The sequence below is a fragment of the Pristis pectinata genome, chromosome 13 (assembly GCF_009764475.1).
Source record: "Pristis pectinata isolate sPriPec2 chromosome 13, sPriPec2.1.pri, whole genome shotgun sequence".
NCBI classification, from domain to species: domain Eukaryota; kingdom Metazoa; phylum Chordata; class Chondrichthyes; order Rhinopristiformes; family Pristidae; genus Pristis; species Pristis pectinata.
Window position 1 is genome coordinate 37,253,767 of NC_067417.1, and position 23,094 is coordinate 37,276,860.

Here is a 23,094-nt window from a genome sequence, read left to right on the forward strand (position 1 = left end):
CAAGATTTTGCAAAAACCACAGACTTCTCCACAGTGCAGGATGTGTCACACCAACTCCACTGAACCAAAAGGGATTCCACCATCTCAACATGGAGCTTGTGCAGGACTATTATCAGCCCATTATACAGGCTAATGGCCACACCCCTGCAGTAGTCCTGATGCCTTCACCCTGGAGAGGTTCACTAGTTCGAGCCACACCAACCTTTGTTCCCATTCTCTCTAGTGGTCTGCTATTCTTGCCAGATCATGATCAACTGCAAAACTTGCTCCAAACACAGTGCACTTTCCCTTAATGCGCTGCAGGCTGGCTTTGAGTAATGCAAGTTACCAGAAGTGTCAGGCCTCCTGCTGATGCATGCAGTCAATCACCTGCACCGTCTGAGCTGGTTGGATGTCAAAATCATTGCGAAAAGGACCACAAAATTGCTTTGCTGCCTGCATTACTCCAAATGGGTGCAGGTTAATGGCATATTGTGAACCCTGTGCTTTTTCTGGGGCTTTTGCATTTAACCCCCTGTGTTCACCAGGGAGGTAGCAATCCTCCTGTCAATAATATGACGGAAGACACCAAAACAGTAAATCCTTCAGTTCAGAGGGCAAGAAGGGCACTTGGGTCCCAACAGCCTCCCTGTACTTACCTTCACCAGTCACTGGGCATCTGCTAGTGGGCTGCTCACTACAGCACATTTAATCTTCAGTTCTCTTCCTGTGATCCTACCTTTGACCTCCAATGTGACGCAAGTTGGACATGTCATGCAAGTCATGGAACCTGCCCTTATAACTTGATGGGATCACAGATTGGTATTTCCAGGACACAGGAAGCTTGTTTTCAAAACCAGGTTGGATATAGTTCCAAGTCATTTCATTTCATGTGCAATGTGACATTTAGCAGAAATAAAATTGAACTACAGTCATCTTGTGAATCTGCTAATATGAAAAAGATGAGTCCTGTGATGCTGACTGCCATAATATTCAATCAACTGTGACATTATGAAATGGTTATTAGAGTGAGGCATGTAGTCATTATATGCTCAACATTCAAAGCTTCTAATCTCAAGATAATCACTTCCCCCACACTGTTAAAGCTACTTTTTCAAAAATAAAATTGCTGGTCTTCTTTTCTTTGCAAATGCCCATGAGTTTTACTCAATTTCACATCGAGAATCAAGGTTACATGGACCATGCATATGAAAAGTTCAGGGGAAGTTGTATGATTGATTGTTGCTGATTTAGATTTATCACATCTCACATAGCCCATTTAATAACGTGCCACCCACGATCTACAGACATTTTAAAAAGCAGCATGCATTTTTAAATTACTACAACACTACTTTGTAATTCCAGTCTTCCTTTAAGAGCAAGCAATAGAGTGTACCTCTGGGTAAGTGTTTCACAAAAGCCTCACACAACACCTTTTCTCCTGGATAAGCCTCAGAATCGAATCAGAATCAGGTTTATTATCACTGGCATATGTCAAGAAATTTGTTGTTTTGTGGCAGCAGTACAGTGCAAGACACAAAGACATAAACATTCCTAAGTTACAAAAATAAATAAATAGTGCAGAAGAGGAATAACAAGATATTGTTCATGGGTTCATGGACTGTTCAGAAATCTGATAGTGGAAGGGAAGAAGCTGTTCCTGAAATGTTGATGTGGGTCTTCAGGCTCCTGTACCTCCTTCCCTATGCTAGTAACGAGAAGAGGGTATGTCCCAATGGTGAGGGTCCTTAGTGATGGATGCTGTCTTCTTGAGACACCACCTCTTGAAGATGTCCTCGATGGTGGGAAGGGTTGTGCCTGTGATGGAGCTGGCTGAGTCTACAACCCTCTGCAGCCTCTTTTGATCCTGTGCATTGGAGCCTCCATACCAGGCAGTGATGCAACCAGTCAGAATGCTCTCCACTGCATATCTGTAGAAATTTTCAAGAGTCTTTGGTGACATACCAAATCTCCTCAAACTCCTAATGAAGTAGAGCCGCTGGCGTGCCTTCTTCGTGATTGCATCAATGTGTTGGGCCCAAGGTAGATCTTCTGAGATGTCGGCACCCAGCAACTTGAAACTACTCACTCTTTCCACTGCTGACCCCTCAGTGAAGACTGGTGTGGTCCCGACTTCCCCTCCCTGAAGTCCACAATCAATTCCTTGATCTTGCTGACATTGAGTGCAAGGTTGTTGTTGCGACAGCACTCAACCAGCCTATCTATCTCACTCCTGTATGCCTCCTCATCGTCATCTGAGATTCTGCCAACAACGGTGGTGTCACCGCGAATTTATAGATGGCGTATGAGCTGTGCCTGGCCACACAGTCATGAGTGTAGAGAGAGCAGTGCAGTGGGTAAAGTGCAGAAAGTAGAGCCTGTTAACTGTTCTACAGAAGGATCACTATCTCCTGCTCTTCTACAGATAAAAGCTAGTGGTCCATCTAGACACCATTCCTAAACACCAACAAGGCTGGTTTATGTAGCCTGAAACTGAATTATCTCCAGTAATTCAGCAAATCCTTCTTAAAATCATGTCTGATTCTCCATCCCACCAATCATTTTGAGATCCTTTCAGTTCCGACACGGGGAATTTGACCTGAAATGTTTTTCTTTACACAGATGCTGCCTGACACGCTGAGTGTTTTCAGCATTTTCTGTTTTTGTTTCAGATTTCCAGCATCTGTAATTTTTTGATTTTCAGCTCTATTGATGATTATTCCTACAATTCTGTCACTTTGAAAAATGTCAAATTTCTAATTTTCCTTAATTAGTGTCACCCAAATCTTTAAAATTTCCCCATGTTGTTGATGTAGTGACCCTAGTGAAAGGGATTCTTTAAAAACTGTGTTTATCCCTGGTATGACTTGATAAATTTTTATGCCAGCCAATGCCATTGAGTGAGGAGTTTTCAATAAAGCATGTGTTGTTTGATGACTTGACTGTCTCAGAAAGCAGAAACACCAAAGAGCCAATCAACACTGCACTGGTGCCGAGTCTGGGATCTCACTGCTTGAGGGAATGGCCTGATAATGATCCAGTGCAAAGTTAATAGAGAACATAGAGCTCTAAGTTGAGGTGATCTTTGTGGATCTGTTGGTGAGCTCGAGAGACACAATCAGACTCAGGCATTAGTCCTGTAGATGGAATAAGTGGAAATGTTCCTGAAGGCAAGCTATATTGGGGCAGCACGGTACTGTAGCGGTTAGTGTAACGCTATTACAGTGCCAACAACCCGGGTTTAATTCCCGCTGCTGTCTGCAAGGAGTTTGTACGTTCTCCCCATGTCTGCATGGGTTTCCTCCCACATTCCAAAGACGTACAGGTTAGGAGCTGTGTTGGTGCCGGAAGAGTGGCGACACTGGCAGGCTGCCACCAGCACATCCTCAGTAACACAAAAAGACACATTTCACTGTGTGTTTCGATGTACATGTGACTAATAAATAAGTACCTAATATCTATTTGTGTGGAAGGCAGATCACTGCCACTTTCTCAAGAATATGCCAGAAAGAGAAAAGAAGCTGGTGGCTAGGCAGGGGTGAGTGATATTGATGGCACCTGCCTCAAGTGACAAATTCAGCTTTTCACTATTCTTTCTTATGGTTTTAGCAGCTGAAGACACCAGAACTAATGATTTGTCAAATGCTGACATCTCTGTTTCAGAGTGGATAACATGTTAATGCAGGTAGTTGAAATGGGAGGATGATGTATGCTTAGAATGCAGCCAAAAATATCATGGCCTGGATTTTGCAGTAGAAGTGATAGAGATTATCAGCAGCTTCAGCAGTTGTGCCGTTAAGTGTGGCAACCAGAAGCTAGAAGTGATTCTGTTCCTGCACAAGCTTAGCTATATTACAATTTTGCCAAGATTTAGGATGCTGCATCAGATGCCAGGCGCACGTGGGGCCAAATAGCCTACTCCCGCTTCTATTTCTAACGCTATTCACATTCAGAGAAAGTTGCTGTACTTACCCATTAGTGCCTTGACGCTCTTCTGCCCCCAATAATGTGGACTAGGATAGTGCAGTTGCAATGGAACAATGATGGAAAGGTAACGTCCACATGGCCACGATATGGAAATCATTTTGGGATCACAAGGATGATTGGTGCTACTAAATGCTGGATTGAATTTCTGGAATGTCTTGAAAAGAACCCTGGAAATGGTGTTTCTTATACTTCATTCTTGGAAAATTTGATTCTTGATTGTATAACACTGAAAAAAAGCGTGGTTATGCTATTACATTCTAAGGTATAGATATTCACTAACTACACCAGAAAAGTAAAGCCCTACCCATTAAAATGTAAGTGAATTCTTAATTATTTAAAGTCATTTAATGACTGCCAAATTATTTCTGAGGAGGTCTCATACCTTCAGCTTTTATTAATGAACAAATTTATTAACAAACATATTTAAATTCTTTTTTTTAACCTTATCTGTCAACCACAAATTTTTGTCCCCCTTTTTATTTTTAGCTCTGTTACAAGTATTTAGCAGTACATAAAGATCACCTGCACAGTGGCTGGGATAGATGCTGGAAGCTGTTCTATAGATCTGACCAGCAGATGCATAAGAATGGATGACAATGGGAGAGCACAGGTGCCAAGGTTTTTGGATGCTGCACTGGTCATGGTTGCAAAGATGGAGACGGAGAGAGATATCAGAGATTAACAGCCACCCAGTGTCTGAGTGCTGCAGAGGAAACTCAGACCAGTCATTGAATCTGAGTTTGCTTCCATGGAATCTCAGACTGCCATTATGGCCCTGCATATCTGGGCAAGTGAGCTCACAGGTTGCCACAGCACCACAGCAACCTGTCCTCCAACATACCACCAGGAATGCTGAGGTATCAGCACTTGGCTGCTTCATGCAATACAAACACACTCCAGAAATGACAGCAACCACGTTTCCAGTTCAGTGAATGCCCTTCAACTTGCCATCGAGTCCAGGCTGCGATGTGCGGTCGCCTCGTTGGCCTAGAACAGTCAAGCTCGTTCTTCATTCTGCTCCGCTGAAGGTTAGCAACCTTCCAACCACGTTGCAGCTATTGAGGAGCACTGCACAAGGACAGGTAAAGGTGTACAGAAAGCCATCAGTTCTTCACATCCAGCACAGGAGAAAGGGCTGTCAAAGCTGTGGAAATAGAGATCTGCTTAGATCACTTGGACAGTTCCTTATAGCTGTGTCCAGCTCTGAGCTGCTGATACAGTGTCTCCAACACAAAGAGTGTCCAATGTTTGAGGCTGAATTGCATCTACCAGCACATCCATGTACAAAAAGACTAACCCAGCTAGTTAGTGATACGAATTAAATTAATAGTGAAAACTGAATTGCATTTTAGAAAGAAGTCATAATTCAAATCTTTAGGGGTAAGATAATATTTAGTAATGTTTGAATTTTGGTAACATATTGACCATGAAACATTGTGTTCAACAAAGAACATAGAACAGTACAGCACATGAACAGGCCCTTCAGCCCACGATGTTGTGCCAAGCTAATTAAACTAGTAATTAAATGCCTAACTAAACTAATCCCTTCTGTGCACAATTTTCATATCCCTCCATTCTCTGCACATTCAGGTGCCTACCTAAGAGGCTCTTAAACACCTCTATCGTATTTGCCTCCACTACCACCCCTGGCAGCACATTCCAGGCCCCCACCACTCTCTGTGTAAAAAAAACTTGCCCTGCACATCTCCTTTGAACTTACCCCCTTTCACCTTAAATGCATGCCCTCTGGTATTAGACATTTCAACCCTGGGAAAAAGATACCAGCTGTCTACTCTATCTATGCCTCTCATAATTTCATAAACTTCTATCAGGTCTCCCCTCAGCCTCCGCCGCTCCAGAGAAAACAACCCAAGTTTGTCCAACCTCTCTTGTTTGTTTGTACTCCATTCTCTCTTCTCTCCTCTCCCATCAGACAGAAGATACAGGAGCCTAAGGGCACATACCACTAGGCTCAAGGATGGCTTCTATCCCACTGTGTTAACACTATTGAACGGTTCCCTTATACGATGAGATAGACTCTTGACCTCACAATCTACCTTCGTGACCTTGCACCTTACTGTGCACCTGCACTGCACTTCCTCCGTAGCTGTGACACTTTACTCTGTACTGTTACTGTTTTTACCTGTACTACCTCAATTTCACTCTGTACTAACTCAATGTAACTGCACTGTGTAATGAATTGACCTGTATGATCAGCATGCAAGACAAGATTTTCACTGTACCTCGGTACAAGTGACAATAATAAACCAATTCCAATACACACTACCTGAGGCGGTGGTAGAGGCAGGTGCTCTCACAACATTTAAGAAGTGTTTAGATGAACACTTGAAATGTCATGGCACATAAGACTTTCATTAATTACGTTAATTTCCAAGTAAAATGGTAAATAATGTGGATTGGGAACCCACTTCCTAATGTGGGGTCAAGCAACAACTTGTGCTGATTCTCAAATCTTCAATCAGGGGTGGAATCAGGAACTTTATGCTCTATCTTGCTTAACACCACATTAGGTCCCCACTGAGTCATTGGTAGCTTGGTTGGCAGACGGAATCCATTTCAGGTTGCTCAATATTCAATAACCAAGCATTTCTTTTTAAAACAATAATTTCATTTCACTTTACTTGCAGACTATTTGGCACAGTTCAAGGTGAGGACTGTTTGAGCAGCTCCATCTCTCATTGGCCTGTGGCCAGGAGAAGGGAACAATTCTGCAGAGCACTCCATGATCGATGAATAATCAGCAGAATGTCTGGTTCAACCAGCGAGTGCCATTGCTCCCTAACCCCACCTAACCCTGTGAAAGGTCACTAAGACTCAGTATGATGTTCTATATAGAGAAACTTGATAAAAAGTTAATGAAGTTCAGTTGAGGTAGGTGGAGGCAATTTGTGGGGACCTAAATCTGTGAAATATCTTTATAAATAAAATAAATTGTACAGTTAAAATAAAAACAATGGATAAATAAAAAAAAAGTTCCTGCTGATTCATATGCTGGTTGCCTAGCAAGCTTACATCATTCCTGGAAATAGCTTATTAGCTGTCAATCAATGGAAGATATAAATTTAAATGTATGTATGGCTTGAGCTCAGGAGAAAGAGTAAGGGAATGGAGCCCCTTCAATGAGCTGGTGTGGTTATAATGGGCTAAATGTCTATTTTCTGTGCTGCCAGAATCAATGGATAAAATAATTTACATTCAATCACAGATAAATATATCAATAAGTCAAGCCTAGGGAGCGTGGGATCCTGAGGAGAGAGGGAATTAGTATCTGCCTGCCCAATGCCACCAGACATTGATGGTTGGCCTCTTTTTGCTTTCAACTTGTGAGCCATGTGCACACTTAGAGCATGGATGGGAAATGGTACACAGGCCTGCAGCAAGCGACTGAAGGGAATGCTGGGCTACTTGGGCAAGAGACAGAGCTACAGGTTAACAAGCTCTGGAGGTAGAAAGTCAGCAGCCAGGAAGAGGAAGAGTAATTTGTGCTGCTCCGCCTACTGATAACATTGTTTTTGAGTTGCTCACCATTTCCTGCTCAGAATGGATGAGTCTGCATTCAGCAGGCCCTGTGCCAAAAAGGCACCAGGTTCCTAACAATAACCCTGGGCCTGAATTAGTGAAAAATGAGGTTCTTGCCTGCTTCCTGGAACAGCCTCATTGTTCCTGCTTAAAAGCAAGACAGTTAAAAGCCCACTGACAGAATTACATTACAGCACAGGAACAAACCATTTGGCCCACGTGGTCTGTGCCAATGCTTTTGCTCCAAGAGGCTCTACTCCCTTCCTCCTTCATTTCACTCCCTCCTTCTCTTCCTTTCTCCTTCATGCTTATTCAACTTCCCTCTGAGCACATTTGTGCTAGTCACTTTAACTAGTCATTGTGGTAGTGAGCTCCATCTTCCAACCAGTCTCTGGGTGGAGGCCTTTCCCTCGAAGCTTCCACTGGATTTATTATTGATGATGATGATCTTCTCGTCGCAGTTTCACTCTTCCCGAATAAGTGGGAATACCCATTCCATGTCAACAAATCAAAACCTCATAATCTTATAGAACTTCATAACAGTAGAGTCTGTGCCTGTTTAGCCTTTCAGGAAAAGTATGGCCTTCTCGTGAATCTTTCTTGCACCTTTCATATCCTTTCTATAACCGTGCACGGTACTTGTAGTCTGGTCTCAACAAGATTTGATACACATTTAATATATCTTCCCTGCATTTATTCATTCTTATAGTATGTGATGGCTCATCACTTTGCATTTCCACCTTTAGATGCTTGTGTATATGTATCTCCAGATGTTTTTTTTTCTCTGCCCCATTTAGGCTGATTATCCAAGCACAATACATGACCTCATCAAAACATAAGCCCTCCCACATGCTTACTTGGCAAAGTCCATAATTACACATTTACTCTTAACTTCAATAAATTGAACATGCCTACCACATCAGACTATTATACCACACTATACTTATGTTAGATGGGCTGCTCTTGATCACGTGAAAATCTCTGCGACATAAAAACATCCTGTAAAAACTCCTGTAACATGAGAACAGTGAAAGATTTTTGAAGACAATTGTAAGTTCCCTCTAAATCAGAAGTGGTTGGGGGGAGGGAGGCGAATTATAGTTGGGAATAATTAAACACATATTCTGGTTCTGTCTTCACAAAGGAGGATACAACTAACTTCCCACATATGTTGGAGTCTCAAGGGTCTAACAGAGGGAGGAACTGAAGGAAATTGGTATTACGGAAATTAAGGGGTCGACAAATCTCCAGGGTCTGTACGAAAGGAAGTGGTCCTAAAAATAGTGGATGTACGGGTGATCATCCTCCAAAATCCTGAAGTAGTTCCTACAGGTTGGAAGGTGGTAAATGTTTCCCCACCATTTAAGAAATAGGGCAGAAAAAATGGAATTACAGACCAGTAAGGAAAATGCTACAGTCTATTATAAAAGATGTAATAACAGAACACTTGGGAAACATTACCATGGTTGGACAAAGTCAGCACGGGTTTATGACAGGGAAATCATGTTTAACACGTTTATTGGAGTTATTTGAGGATGTAACTGATAGAATATATTGGGGAGAACCAGTGGATGTGGTGTATTTGGTCTTTCAGAACACTTCTGATAAGGTCCCAAATAAGATATTAATGTGTAAAATTAAAGCACATGAGATTGGGGATATAGGTATATGGGTATAAATTGAGAACTGTTTGGCAGACAGGAATCAGAGAGTAGGAATAAACAGATCTTTCTCCAAAGCAAATGCAATGCATGGAGAAAATGGGTAACGGTGGAAGCAAATATATTCAGAGTAACTATGAGACTCAGTGGGTTTATAGTTTATCTTCAATATTGGAGAAATTTTCCAGTTTGGTCTGAGAACAGGAAGTGGCATTCATACAGTGCATAATGTACTGAAATTATCCATACATCCTACAAGAACACTGGCGTGCTTAAGAGGCAAATTTGGAGGAAGTGGGTGATGTCGAAGGATATGTGGCTGAACGTGAGAACAAAAAGAGCACGGAGGTGGAGGGTGACTGACTGGTCCTCTGCCCAAGGAAGAGGTGAAGAGGTCTCCAGCCATTCTGAAAAGGAAATGGTTAAGGACAATAAACAGGAATCACCTCAAGTGGTGGAGTTGGTCAAAGAAGAAAATAGGTTTAAAGAACCAGACAAGTGGAGAATATAGAGATGGGATAGGAAGAAATATGTGTGGAAGAACAATCTAAAACAATTGGTCTACCAGGATAGTCAAGTTTATTGAGGTAGAAAGGAGATAGCTTGGGGGACTATGCAAACAGAGGTCGTGAGAGGTAAGATCTTAGAGGGCATTAACTATGTGACAGTTTGGGAAATGATAACTTGGTTTAATGGTAAAAGGCAAGTTAGAGATGAGTTGGCATTCTGCCTCTGAGAAATGATGGCCAGCACTGATCTTGTCTTTTCTACATATCTTTCTCCCTCCCTTACCTATTATACATTTTAGGCACGTGATACTGTAGTGGTTCAGTTACTGAATGAGCAATCCAGCAAACTGGAATAATAGACTGGAGAGAGCAGTTCAAAATGTAGCTGGGGAATTTAAATTTGGTTAATAAAGTAAATCTGGAATAACAAAACTGAATCAGCAAAGGTGACCATTAAACTATTCGACTGTGTAAAACCCATCTGGTTCATTAATATCCTTCAAGAAAGAAAATCTACTGTCCTCACCTGGGCTAGTTTATAAGTGACTCCAGACCCATAGCAAAGTGGCTGCCTCTTAATTACCCTCTGAAATGACTCAACAAGATAAAGGCAGGTTCAATCAATTCAAGCTGACCCACATCCCACACAAAAGTTTAAAAAAAAATTCTTATGACCTCCTAATCTGCTTTAGATGTTGGTGGGGAGATCAACATTGGCCAACAAACTCCCCTGTTCTTCTTCAAAATAGCACAGGGCATCTTTCATATTCAGCTGAGCAGGCAGGCAGCATCTCAGTTTAACATCTCATCTAAGTGACTGCATCAGTAGACGACTCCCTAAATATCAGCCTATTTTCTGTGCTCAAGTCTCTGAATATGAACCCACAACCTTCTAAGTGAGACTGTTGTTGATATAATCCTAGCAATGCAGTAAGTAGAGTTGTTATGTAAAACAAAAATATGCACAATATGGCCTGATTTCAAAGTGTACATAAATTTGTTACTGAAAACCTTTTCAGTTTCATTGTTTGAATCTTGGATAGCTGCGTCTGATTACAAGGCCACAGAACTACTGACCACGGACATTTATCAATTTAACATTTCCCTTATAATTAATGCCATCATATTAACCCCTCAATTAGATTTTACAGGTAGTTTCATTCTCTTTGCTTCAAGGTCACATCTTTAACCTCACTAGTGAAGCATTAAGAATTATGAATTCATTGCTACAAATGGAGCATCATTTTACTTCATTGAATCATCACTAATTCTACAGCCAGTTACATATCGTAAGTTTTTAATTGACTGAAAAGAGATCTCTCCCTGTTTTATTTCACATTTTCATGAATGTTTGAATTTCTAACTATCCTCTGTTATAAACTCATTGGATACTGTAAACTGACTGCCTGTCTCTTATTCTAATAGACACTGTGAAATTATGAAATTCAGACGTAATATCATATCTCAGACTCATGGGAGTTGATGTAACAGGCTTGGCATTCAATATCAAACAAAATACAAATTAATAAAGAGGTGACTTTTCCATGCTTCGAACTATTAGGTTAAGTGCTTCTGTCAAAGGAAAATTGTTTACTATTAATAATATTTCCTTTGTTGTTATGTTGACAAAATTTTTTAAAGAAAAATATGCAGTGGAAAATCTACATTTAAACCATATTGAGATAAACAGCTGGAAGGAAATATGAAAAGGGATAATTCATCAGATTTTACAGCACATCAACATTTTTGCCTAGGATGAGTGCTCGCAGTATGCTGAGAGATGACAGCTCTGCCATTCCTAAGGGGCAGGTACATGGCAATTCACAATGGTAAAGAGGCATATCTGTAATGCAATTAATTATTTTTGTGCTATAAAAGCATTTTTAATATTTTGGTACATTGCACCCTACCGTGAAATGGCCTTTGTGTTTATTCCGTGTTGGTGGCAGCAATGGGGGATGGGCATGGGTGTTGCAAACAATGCTGATTTAGGAGTTCTTAATGAAAGTGATAAATCAAAGAAGATGAATACTATTCTGCTTGGCACTTCTGTAATTCACTCACAGGGTGGGAGGAGGGGGTGGGGGCAGAATTTAACTTACCCCATCTTATTGCTCTGGTCCACTGCCACTTGAACTACACACTTTTTTTTGCATGTGGCTCATGAATCCTGCCAGGTTAGGGTCTTAAAAGCAGCCTTTTCAGAAAGTGAAACACTTATACTTGGGGAACAACTGTGGTGATGTGTCTCCAACCAAGCAAAGTTTATTGCATACATATTGTGAAAATAAGAAAAATATCATTGGATTAGTTCTAAAGATAACTCTTATCAAACACGAAAATGTTCCAATTTAACATTGTAAAAGAATTTGGTAACAATAGGACAGGTAAATGATTATCCAGATGGTTCCATCAGCTTATCCTCTCGTCTGCCCGTATCATATCCTGAAAGCAAATTTGAATGGCAAACCTGCTACTACAGTAAAACTCCGTTAGTCTAGCATGCTCGGGACTTTGATGATGCTGGACTAGCAGATTTTCTGGACTATAGAAGGTTATTCCCATTAGTACATCAACACACTTTTTATTCACTTTGTGTTTTATATCTTACACAATTGTATAATAACTTTTCCAGTGAACCTGGTAAGCTTTAAGGGAGTGTGGAAAACAGAGCCTGGTGAATTTAAAAAGAACATGGAAGCAGGGCCTCAGTTAGTTTAAAGAGAGCACAGGAAACAGGGTTCTGGTTAGTTTAAAAGGAACGCAGGAAACAGGGCACCAGTGAGTTTAAAGGGACCTTGGAAAACATCATCCAGCAAGCCAGATGCTGAACCATCGGAATTTCAGAATAATAGGATAGCGAATTATTGGAGTACGAAGAAGGCTCTAAGTTGCTACATTACCACATTCAAAGATCAAGACACTCTTGTGGCATCGTTAATATTATCTAGATAATCTTCAGCCATGTTACTGAGTACAATGTCTCAGATATGGGAATGACATTGTAAGGTTTCCCTAGTGTTTGCTATATTACTTTTCTGCTCAGCAATAAACACTGAATGTGTTACAATGTGCTAAATATGAAAGCTCTAAATGCAAACTAACTTCAGTAGATGTTCTCTACCTCGCTCACAATGCCAGTACAGGTGACCCCCACATTACAGCCATTCAGGTTACAGAAGTTTGCCCTTACAGAATTCACAAAATTTGAGATAAGGAATAAAATATGTTATTACGGAATTTGTGTGGAAAAAAGTAAATAAATCAATGCAAAATTTATTTTTCAACTCGCCTTTTCTTGATACATGCACCGATAACACTGCTTCACATCATGGAGAAATATGATATTGCCCGCTTTCTAGGAACGCTACTCCCCACCGTAATATGGGAGTCATTTGTAATGAATAAACCTGAACCAATTATAATGGATTTTTTCTGAGACCCTTCTATGAGAATGTCTCTTTAATCGTGAAATACCACGACAAAACCTCCCTAAATAACTAGGAAAGAGAATAAAGAATTCTGTGAGCATGGTGGGTAAGGGTTGGGGGTAATGGCAGGATCCCCCTGATATCCTCAGGTTCATTAAAGATATTTGTATATGTGTTTACTATAATTGTGTTCAGCATATCACTCAATAAATGATCAAATTTAAATTCCTGCATAACCTCCATGTGTAATGAAAACGTTAGAATGAAAGTGGTTGGAATGTATTGTTCTTTACATAAACAAATAGAGCATATGAAAACAAATTGAATGAATTGCAGTGCAATTTCAACTTGGAGGGTATAACAGCCATCACTGAGGGTTGTTTACAAATCTGGAGCTAGATATACAAGGATTTGAGGGCCACTGAAGAGATTGGTTAAATAACAGAGGGAACGGAGTAGCCTTAGGGATTAATGATTAACTCACTTCAATGATGAGAGGGATTTAACAAGACGTAACTGCGAAGTGGAGACATTATGTATGAAAAAAGAAACAAAAGAGGATATAAAGGAACTGTGCAGATGCCCTCAGGTGGCATCTGTGAGGTGTTAGAATGTATAAGTGCAGAGAATGGACAAATGTGTAGTAAAGGCAGGATGGTTTTAAGAGGGAATCGTAACTTTCATGTGCATTTTTGGATAAGCAGAACAACTGATATCAGAAAGGTAGAGAATTTCTTGAATGTAATCAGGATAGATTTTTTACTGCAACAATATTCAAAGAAAACAATAAGTGACAGGCCATTTTACGATTTAGCAATAAGCCAAGTTTAGTTAATGGCTTAACTTAAGCATAAATGGTTAGTTATAAGGGATGGTAATTTGGTTGAGTTCAATGTGGGGAGAAAGCTGAAACAGCCATTATGATTCTAGATTTAGATAAAGTAGCCATCAATGCAATGGGCAAGTAAACGTCCACAGCGAATTAGACATGTCTGTTAATGGATAAAATGTCAAGTGTTCAATAAGGAATTTACTGTGGTGAAGGAGGAGCAAGATCTCAAAGAACAGCTACAAAAAAGACAAGGAGAATAAATTTGCAAAGGCTATCTGAAGCAACATAAAGTATTTTGCAGTATACATTAAGAAAAAAGATGGTTGCTAGAAGCATTGTGGGTTCTTTGAAAACTATTGATCCCCATAATTGTAGATGAAAATGCAACAGTGAATATTGTTAAATGATTATTTTGTGTCAATATTTTCAGTAGAGGAAGAGGATATTCTGACGTACACACCAAGGAAATCAATATTGAACTCAAGAACAGGGCTCACCAAAATTAATGTGTACAAAATAACAAGAATGAAGAAAATAATACCAACAAAGAGTGAAATATCTCTAGGATGATGTGCTTCCATGCGATGGTTTTAAAAGAAGTAGGTGAAAATAGTGTAGAGTAGAAGATCATAGTTGGGATTCAAGTCCATAGTCCCCTGAAAGTGGCAACAGGGGTAGATGGGGTGGTGAAGACAGCATGCTTGCCTTCACAGGTTGGGGCACAGAATATAAAAGTTGTGAAGTCATGTTGCAACTTTACAAAACACTGGTTAGGCTGCACTTGGAGTATTGTGTGTAGTTCTGGTCACCACACTACAGGAAGGATGTGATTGTGCTGGAGAGGGTACAGAGGAGATTCACCAGGATGTTGCCCGGATTGGAGGACTTTAGTTATAAGGAGAGATTGGATAACTTGGGCTTGTTTTCTCTGGAGCAAAGGAGGCTGAGGGGTGACCTGATAAAGGTATATAAAATTATGAGAGGCATACAGAGGGTAGATAGGCAGAATATTTTGTCCTATGGTAGGGATATCAAAAACAAGAGGGCATAGCTTTAAAGGTGAGAGGGAGGAGGTTTAGAAGGGATCAGAGAGAATTTTTTTTTTATTTACACAGAGTGGTTGATATCTGGACTTGCTGCCAGAGGAGGTGGTGGAGTCAGATACAATCGCTATGTTTGACAGGCAAGGCATAGAAGGATATATATCTAATGTGGGCATATGGGATTAGTGTAGACGGGCAAAATGGTTGGCATGGTTCTGATGGGTCAAAGGGCCAGCCACTGTCCTGTGCATTTCTTGTGATGTAACAAGTAGAGAGTGCTAATGCTACAGCTGTACTAAGTCCTGATTAGGCCACATAGAGTACTTTGAGCAGTCCTGGGTACCACAACTTCAGAAGAATATTCTGGGGCTTGTAGGGGGGTGGGAGGTTTCAACTGTTTACTAGAAGGACACCTGGGCTTCTAAGGGTTAAATTACAAGGAAAGACTATACCAGCAAAGACTTTACTCCACAGGATGGAAATTGACATTGAGGAAACTGCTCATTTTCAAGCCGAAACTATTAAGAAATTTGTTAATAAAAGTTACCAAGGGATAGAAGGTAAATACAGCTAGAGAGTCTGGTCATAGGTTGGCTAAAGTATCACTGAATGACAAACTGGCTCAAGTAGCTAAATAGCTCACAGTTCCTATGTTAATCCATGATAAATACTACCTAACTGTAATTACTTCCTTTATATTTATTTCATGCTTCTAACTCTATAGAGGAATTTGCTAAAGAGCTATTAATTATATTACATGATTGGCTCTACAAATTTGGATAAAAATTATGAACTGGCTATATCATGCATCAACAATACATTAATATATGCTTGTTCAAATATGAATCAGGTTTCCAAATATTAAAGTGTTAATAAGACATGCTGAAATCTATGAGTATTTCTTTTTGAGATTGGAATACAAAATTAACTTACCCACATATAGGTGCCTCTTGAGAACTCTTGGTCCTCCATAGGGAATATTAACTCATTAAAACAACTTGGTGCAAGTTCACTTTACCCAGTAGCTGAATAGTAAACCAATCCAACAATGGAATGCAGCCTCAAATGTATGATAGTGTATTCTTGAGTATTAACCGTTGTTAGTGCTCACTCTTGAATGATACCCTATTATTTACTTTCCCTATGTAATTAGTACCGAAACATTTACTGTAATGAATGTTAACCTTAATCCTGCTTCGTTTATTTGCTGACCAGTTTTGCTGTCATGGAAAAAGTAAGGTAGAATTGCATGTCATACCAGAAGTCACAGAGGATATAATGCACATTGTCTGATAATGTTTTCCTGGCATACATTTTGGATAGATAACAAATTAAAACTAGCTTCTTATTGTGACAAAAAAAATAGCTGCTAGCAAAAAAAATGATACCTCTGGTTGAGTGGTGAACCTTTCCATCAGTAGTTACACGTGTGGTTGTAGCTGATGCTCTATCATCCACACAGCATGAAGCATGTCCTACAGCAAGGAAAACTTGGTTTAGCAGTTCTGTCTTGTTGCAAGTCTTCTCATCACAAGTGAGAAACAGAAATAAAAGAGTCATGGTTATTATCTATGGCTCAGCCTGGAGATCCATTGGCACTGTGCCCATTTTGCTGGAGTTAAATAGGCACTTAAGTAACCAAAATGCAGAAGGTGTGTGTGCAGTAAGTGCACCTCTCACCATATCAAATCAGGAACCTCTGCCAGCAGCCAGGAAATGTCCTGCTCATTGCTTGGATCTAGCCTTCTACACAGTGCCAAAGAACCTGTGTGCCCTCTCCAGACTTGTCACCATATTTTAAGTTCCCCTGCATACCACAGCCATAGGAGCTGGCTATCTTTAATGACTTAAAAGGAAAGCTGATTCTTGGCCTCCCTCCTGACCCAGTCAGTCTAACAGCAAACTAATAGCATGGATACAGCTAGCTGGACCCATTGGGTTGAGGTTCCAGCACAATTTCACACACTCAAGAACCTTATGTCCTGGCACCCCGTACCTGTTTTCAGGTGCAAGCAAATGTCTAAGAATTGCATTGTTAATGATAATACTACACAGACGTTAAATCTTACTGAACGTTTGCTGAATTTGCAAGAACATGCCTTTGCTATTGCATTCTACACAGTTGTTTATGGACTGTAAATTTTCCTGTTGAATTTCACATGAAATTAAAATTTCCCTCCGAGTTAATAGATTCTAACAGGTACCAACTCATTTAATTTTAGCGTGAAAATGACCCCTTTGTTGTGAAAGTGCATTGGATCTCAATTTTCAGCCTCCATTACACCCAAACTGGCACGCAAGCAATGAATAGTCCAGAGAGAACTTTTTGCACCTGTGAATCATTAGAATGAGGACCTAGTACCAACTTCACATGACCCCTTTAACATCACATTAACAGGCAAAAGCAGTGCAAGCCCTGGGTTTCCCTTGACAGTTCTTGGCAGTAATCATGTTTCTAAGTTATAGATTTCTAAAGTTTTAATCTTTTGACTCTGAATGCTTGTAGTGTATGCCAAAATATGACTTTGCATTTCATTCTACTGTAGGCTCCCTGAGAGTTAAACCCGTTAGGCATTATGTTCCTAGGACATAGAATGTGAGGATGCAACTTTATCCCTGAGATTTCTTCATGTGGTAACTGGTCTGCCTGAACCAAGGCATTATTCAGAGGAAAGAGGTGTCCCAGAGAAATCAGAACCAAGGATGGCATTGATTTCTTTAAAAATGGATAAACCGAGAAACACTCAGCAGTTTAGGAAGCATCTGTGGAAAGAGAAATAGAGCTAATGTTTTAAGTTCAAGGCCCTATGTCAGAGCAGAGCAGAACTTCAAGGTTGGCATTTCTGGAAAAGAAGTGGCAGTGAATATAACAGTAAAGGAAAATCAAAAGCATGCAGATGAAATAAAAACAGAAACTGCTGGAAACATAGGAGGTGAGGGAGCATCTGTGGAAAGACAAACAGTTAAGGTTTCAGGTTGAAGACCCTTCAGCAGAGTTGCTGCTATCATAACGTATTGATTTTTGGTACCATGACTCAAGTGGTGACGTGTTTGTTTTGAGTCAGATGGCTGTGGTTTCAAGCCACGAAACAAACCTGATCACCTAGCCCAGATTGACAATGCAGTATTGACGGATTACTTCATAATCAGAGACATTTCCCCTTAGATGAAGCTTTGGATTAATACACTTTCTATCAATTCTGACTTGAATGTGTACCATCATCTCTTCTACTGGACAGTATAAAGACCATAGTGGTTCAGAGAGAAGACCAACCATCTCATCAGCTGCAGTAAACATGGATTGTTGGTGTCATATGAAATTCAAGAAAAAGATTAGAACCAAATATAGGTGAAGCAATGCTTTAGTTCCCATGTTTAATCTAAAGTTCACCCCAACCTTTTCTCCATGTATTGAGTTTCCTGCCTAATTCATGTCCTTAGAAGGGAAAGCCTAATTCATGTCCTTAGAAGGGAAAACTAAGTGCTTTCCCAGGCTTTGGTTAATCGCTATTAACCAAAAACAAAGGGGAACAAACAAGTAAAAACTGTCTGAAAGAACAAGTCAGAGACTGGATATTCTGTGACCACTTCCTGACTTAACAAAGATTTTCAAAGAATGAAAAACACAATGATGTTGGAGGAACTCAGCAGGCCAGGCAGCATCCGTGGAGAAAAGCAGGTGGTCAATGTTTCGGGTAAGGACCCTACCCCAGGACTGAAGACAGGAAAAGGGGAAGCCCAATATATAGGAGGGAAAAGCAGAGCAATGATAGGTGGACAAGCGGGAGATAATGTCCTGGTGGTCCTCAGTGGGGTCATGGTTCAGGGGTAGTTAGGAGGAAGTATCTGAGATTTGGTGTCTGGTTTCTGCAAGGTTGAGGTCAGTATGTCAGACTACCATGGCACCAGCTTTGTCGGCTGGTTTGATGACAATGTCAGGGTTAGTACGGAGGGAGTGGAGAGCAGAGCGTTCAGAAGGGGTAAGGGTGGAGTAGGTGAGGGGGGGCAGAAAAGTCGAGATGGCTGATGTCACGCTGACAGTTGGCTATGAATAGGTCCAGGGAAGGTAACAGGTGAGAGGGGTTGGGAGTGGTAAAGGGGTGAAGAGAAAGATGTAGGATAGGAGGTGGATGTGGGGGAGGTAACAAGAGGGGGTGGAGGAGGAGAGGTCAAGGTGGAGGGAGGGGATAAGGGGGGCTGGGAGTGGGCTGGTGGAGGTGCAAATAACAAAGATTTTATTTTTATATCTAAGAGGGACATCAGAATTATCAAGGAAAAATCTGCACTTGCCTGAATGGCTAAAGTTTTAACAACAACAAAACTTGTAACCGTCAGGGCAAAGCAGCCCAGTTGATTTGAACGCCACTGATCACACTGCACAGTCTCTTCCTCACAATACCAGTGCTGTAGTGCATAGCTTTACAAGATTTGCTGAATAACTTGCCAATGATTGTCAATAGTATCTCCCAGCCCTGTGTCCTCCGTCACCTGAGAAGTCAAACGTAGCTGGCACGTGGGAATGCCATTAGCTCCAAAATTCCCTCCAATAAACTGAATCAAACTCCTGAAACTTTCCAACAAGCTCTGTGGGAGTACATTCAGTGCATTGACTGGAGCTCACAACTGTCTTCTTGAGGAGTATTAGGGATAAGGAACAATTGCTGAGTTTGGCAGTGATGCCGTCATCCCAGGTGTGCTGAATTACAAGGGGATGGGCCAGTAGATGAACCACCTATCATCTCTTGCTGGGTTGGTTTGAGGCTGAATCTTGTGTGTGACGTTGGTTCCAACTGTGCAGATACTTTAGAGGCACAGGACCAAGAGTAGTAACTTAAAATAAACTATTCAAAATAATTAGTGCAGCAGAAAAAAACAAGAACTATACAGATGCTGCCTGACCTGTTTAGTATCTCTAGCATTTTCCATTTATATCAACTGCAATATGTCTGAGTACAACATGTTAAATAATTATTAGCTACATTACCAACATCAACCCAGATGTCACTTAATGACCCCCAGCAGTATGAGTTTCAGGCACAATCAAATTCATTCCTGACCTTCATGATGTAAGAGTTTATCTTCATATCTCTGTCAACACTTATTAGAGTTTGGATATCTGAGCTGTGACTAGCTGTAACTTCAGATTGGTTGTAGAAAACATTTACACAAGATTAATGCATTTTCAATACTGGTGATTACCAGACCTAAAATAAACCCATGATAAGTTGATATTTTGTAGGATTTCCTAACTAATAGGAATTAAATTTTAAAATATTTCATAAAATTCAACACCACTCAGTACAAAGGTGCCTGCTTGATTGGCATCCCATATACAAACCTAAACATTCATTCTCTCCACCAGTGGCACACCATGGCTGTGGTGTCTACCATCTTCAAGTTGCACTGCCATTAATTGCCTAGGTTCTAACAACACTGCCAACGAAATTCTAAGCCTCTTTTTACCAAGAAGGTCAAGCTCAGCGAGAGCTATAGAAATAAATGATATAGAATTTTCCAGCATAAAGAGGCCACAATTGGATTACGCTCATGTTTATGACTTAACCATGCCACTTCTCACCTTATCTGACCTCATTCCTACTGATAATTTCTTCATCTACTTTCTCCCTCTTGTACTTGTCAAGATTCCCTTTAAATGCATCTATGGCTTATAATGCTGGAAATATAATCAAGCAATTGTCATAAGTTGATATTGCTTTAGGGGCCTGGTGACCTTTGCAACAGCAGCTAATTCAGCCTGTAATAACTGCTCAAAACACTTATTAATATTGCCCATAATTCAGACTGATCTATTCCAGCACATTTTCAATACCCACTAGAAAAGGTCTGACACCAGTGCTGTCAGCTCAATGAACAAGTACCTCTTAATATTATTAAAGTACCACAAAGTGATTAAAAGTGTGAGGCATGTAACTGTGCACAAACCAGTTTAATCAGTGATCTTAAAAAAAAGCACGCCAGTCCAAGAAGTGGCCTTCTTCAATTTTACACTCTTATTTTCAATTTCTCATCCGGAAGTTCAATTAGTATTTTCTACAATAGTTTATCATACCTGCAAATGACACAACTGTTGTGTGTGGTGCTAAATTAAACGTGGCAATACTCAGTTTAGAATAAGAGCTATATGAAGCTAAATTTACAGGGAAGATAATGACTCATGTGACGAAATTAATTTTCATTTTAATTGTGTAGACACATCGACAACATTCATGATTAAGATTGCAGATATCAAAAACATTCATAGAACTAAAGTACAAATAACTCTTTTTGACTTTGTAGAACAAAAGAGTACTGTCACTGAATAACATCAATGCAAGTCCAGCCAAATGGCAAGTTCTAAAACATGCAATGATTTTTGTCACCTCATTGAACCAGATGCAATCATTAAATAAAAGACATTCTCATACTAACTATTGGTCACCTATCAATCATTATTTTAAAAAATCATTTATCTTTAATAGAAGGCTGAGAATTAAAAAAAATACAATGGAATTCACAGGAAAGGCCGGACATTGCTTACAGTTCTTGTGGGGCAGCCACAAACCATTGGCTGCTGCCGCACTGAGAATCGATGATGAGTATTTTGGATGCGGATTTACATTAAGCAAATGACTTCTGGCTGCAAGATTAAAGTCACGGCTTCATGTTGCTGAGCCGGATGTCACGTTCCAGCTCAAACTGTCGGTGATCAACTCTATCCAAGAAAGCTTTCCGTTCAATGTATCTGCAGGGAGAAATAGTGGCAGATTAATTTTTTGAAAACTGTAAAGGCAGGTTTAATGAGATTCATATGCAAGATTTCGGTAGCAATGTGTAAAAGCAACAGAAGATGCTAAAAATGCACAGCAAGTCTGACAGCATTTGGAGAGGAGACAGGTAATACCTCACATGCTGTCTATGCTCATGTGCATGCAGCGGATTTCTAGTATGTTGCCATTTTATTTCAATTTTCAGAAAATATGACCTTTTACTAAAACCACACAAAAAATATATTTGTAAACCATTTGGCTTCAATAGTGCAATATCTAAAGCAGTCAACAGAATTTCACATCAAAGTAATTCACCACTATGACTGAAAAAAAATTGGCTACAGTTTGATACATCTTGCAATAGGTCATACAATAGATAAGTGTGAGCTGGCAGTTGAACAAAATAATATTAAATCCATCTCTCCTCTATGCACTCAGCAACGTGGCCCTGATTTTAACTCCACATCTGGCAGACACCAAACAAAAGGGCAGTTACAACTGAATTGGGGTCTGACCCACTCCTTTCCTCTAGCCATACGATCACCTGCATATTTATACACCTGGCATCTAGGATACTTGCACCGGCACCAATGTCCTACTTAAAGGTGCAAATCCTATTCTAACAATGTAATCAGGCTTATACCATTCCTTAACTGGAAGCCTGAGTGACAGCACATAGTGTAGGATATTTCTCATTTAGTTGCAGAGATAGCTCCTCTGTTAGATGCCAAGACTGAAGGCCAAAAAAAGGAATCGAAAGTTCTAAAGCATTTTTCCTCAGCCAGTGACTTTTTGCTTTGGTTGGAGTTGACCTTGGATTTAGAAATGGGGACATTAGAACCACTTCAGTTTTCAACTCACAAATTTGTTGGTGCCAAAGTCCTTCACACAGAATGATCCCACCTTGTGATGCAAAAATAAAAGGAACCTGGGCTTTGGTTAATCTAAATTTCCAGATGACTTCTTTTAACCTTTATCTGCCATGGCATTAATTCATCCAATGAGACAGGTGGCCTTTAACTGGGGACTGTAATTCCAAGCGGCTTCATGGCAGCGGCTGGAGCAGTAATCTGCAATGGGAATGCTGGTTGACTTTTTCCCTGCCAATCTCCAGACAGATTGATGCTTTTTGTACCATCCTCACTGGCTGCCCTGCAGAGATTAGCTAAATCAGCTGGACCAGGGAATGACCCTGAAATATTCCTGATGTGCAAAACTCAAATGGCATGTCACGCTGTACATTTACCCACTGAGAACCATTTAGCTTCAATTTATAGAACAATCAAACTTAGTCTGTCAGATAGGGAATGCCTATCGAGCAACATTCTTGTTAGGCGTGGCTTTT

At 40.3% G+C, this 23,094-nt stretch overlaps 1 protein-coding gene across 1 annotated transcript in view; it reads right to left on the reverse strand.

The window, feature by feature from the left end:
* Positions 1-21,162: 21,162 nt before the first annotated feature.
* The window catches only part of cfdp1 (craniofacial development protein 1), a 131,566-nt gene continuing 129,634 nt past the window's right edge, over positions 21,163-23,094 (reverse strand). The window contains exon 7 of the mRNA XM_052028416.1: positions 21,163-21,724. Coding sequence (XP_051884376.1) covers positions 21,634-21,724 — 91 coding nt within the window. The 3' untranslated portion in view covers positions 21,163-21,633. The remainder of the gene's footprint in view (positions 21,725-23,094) is intronic.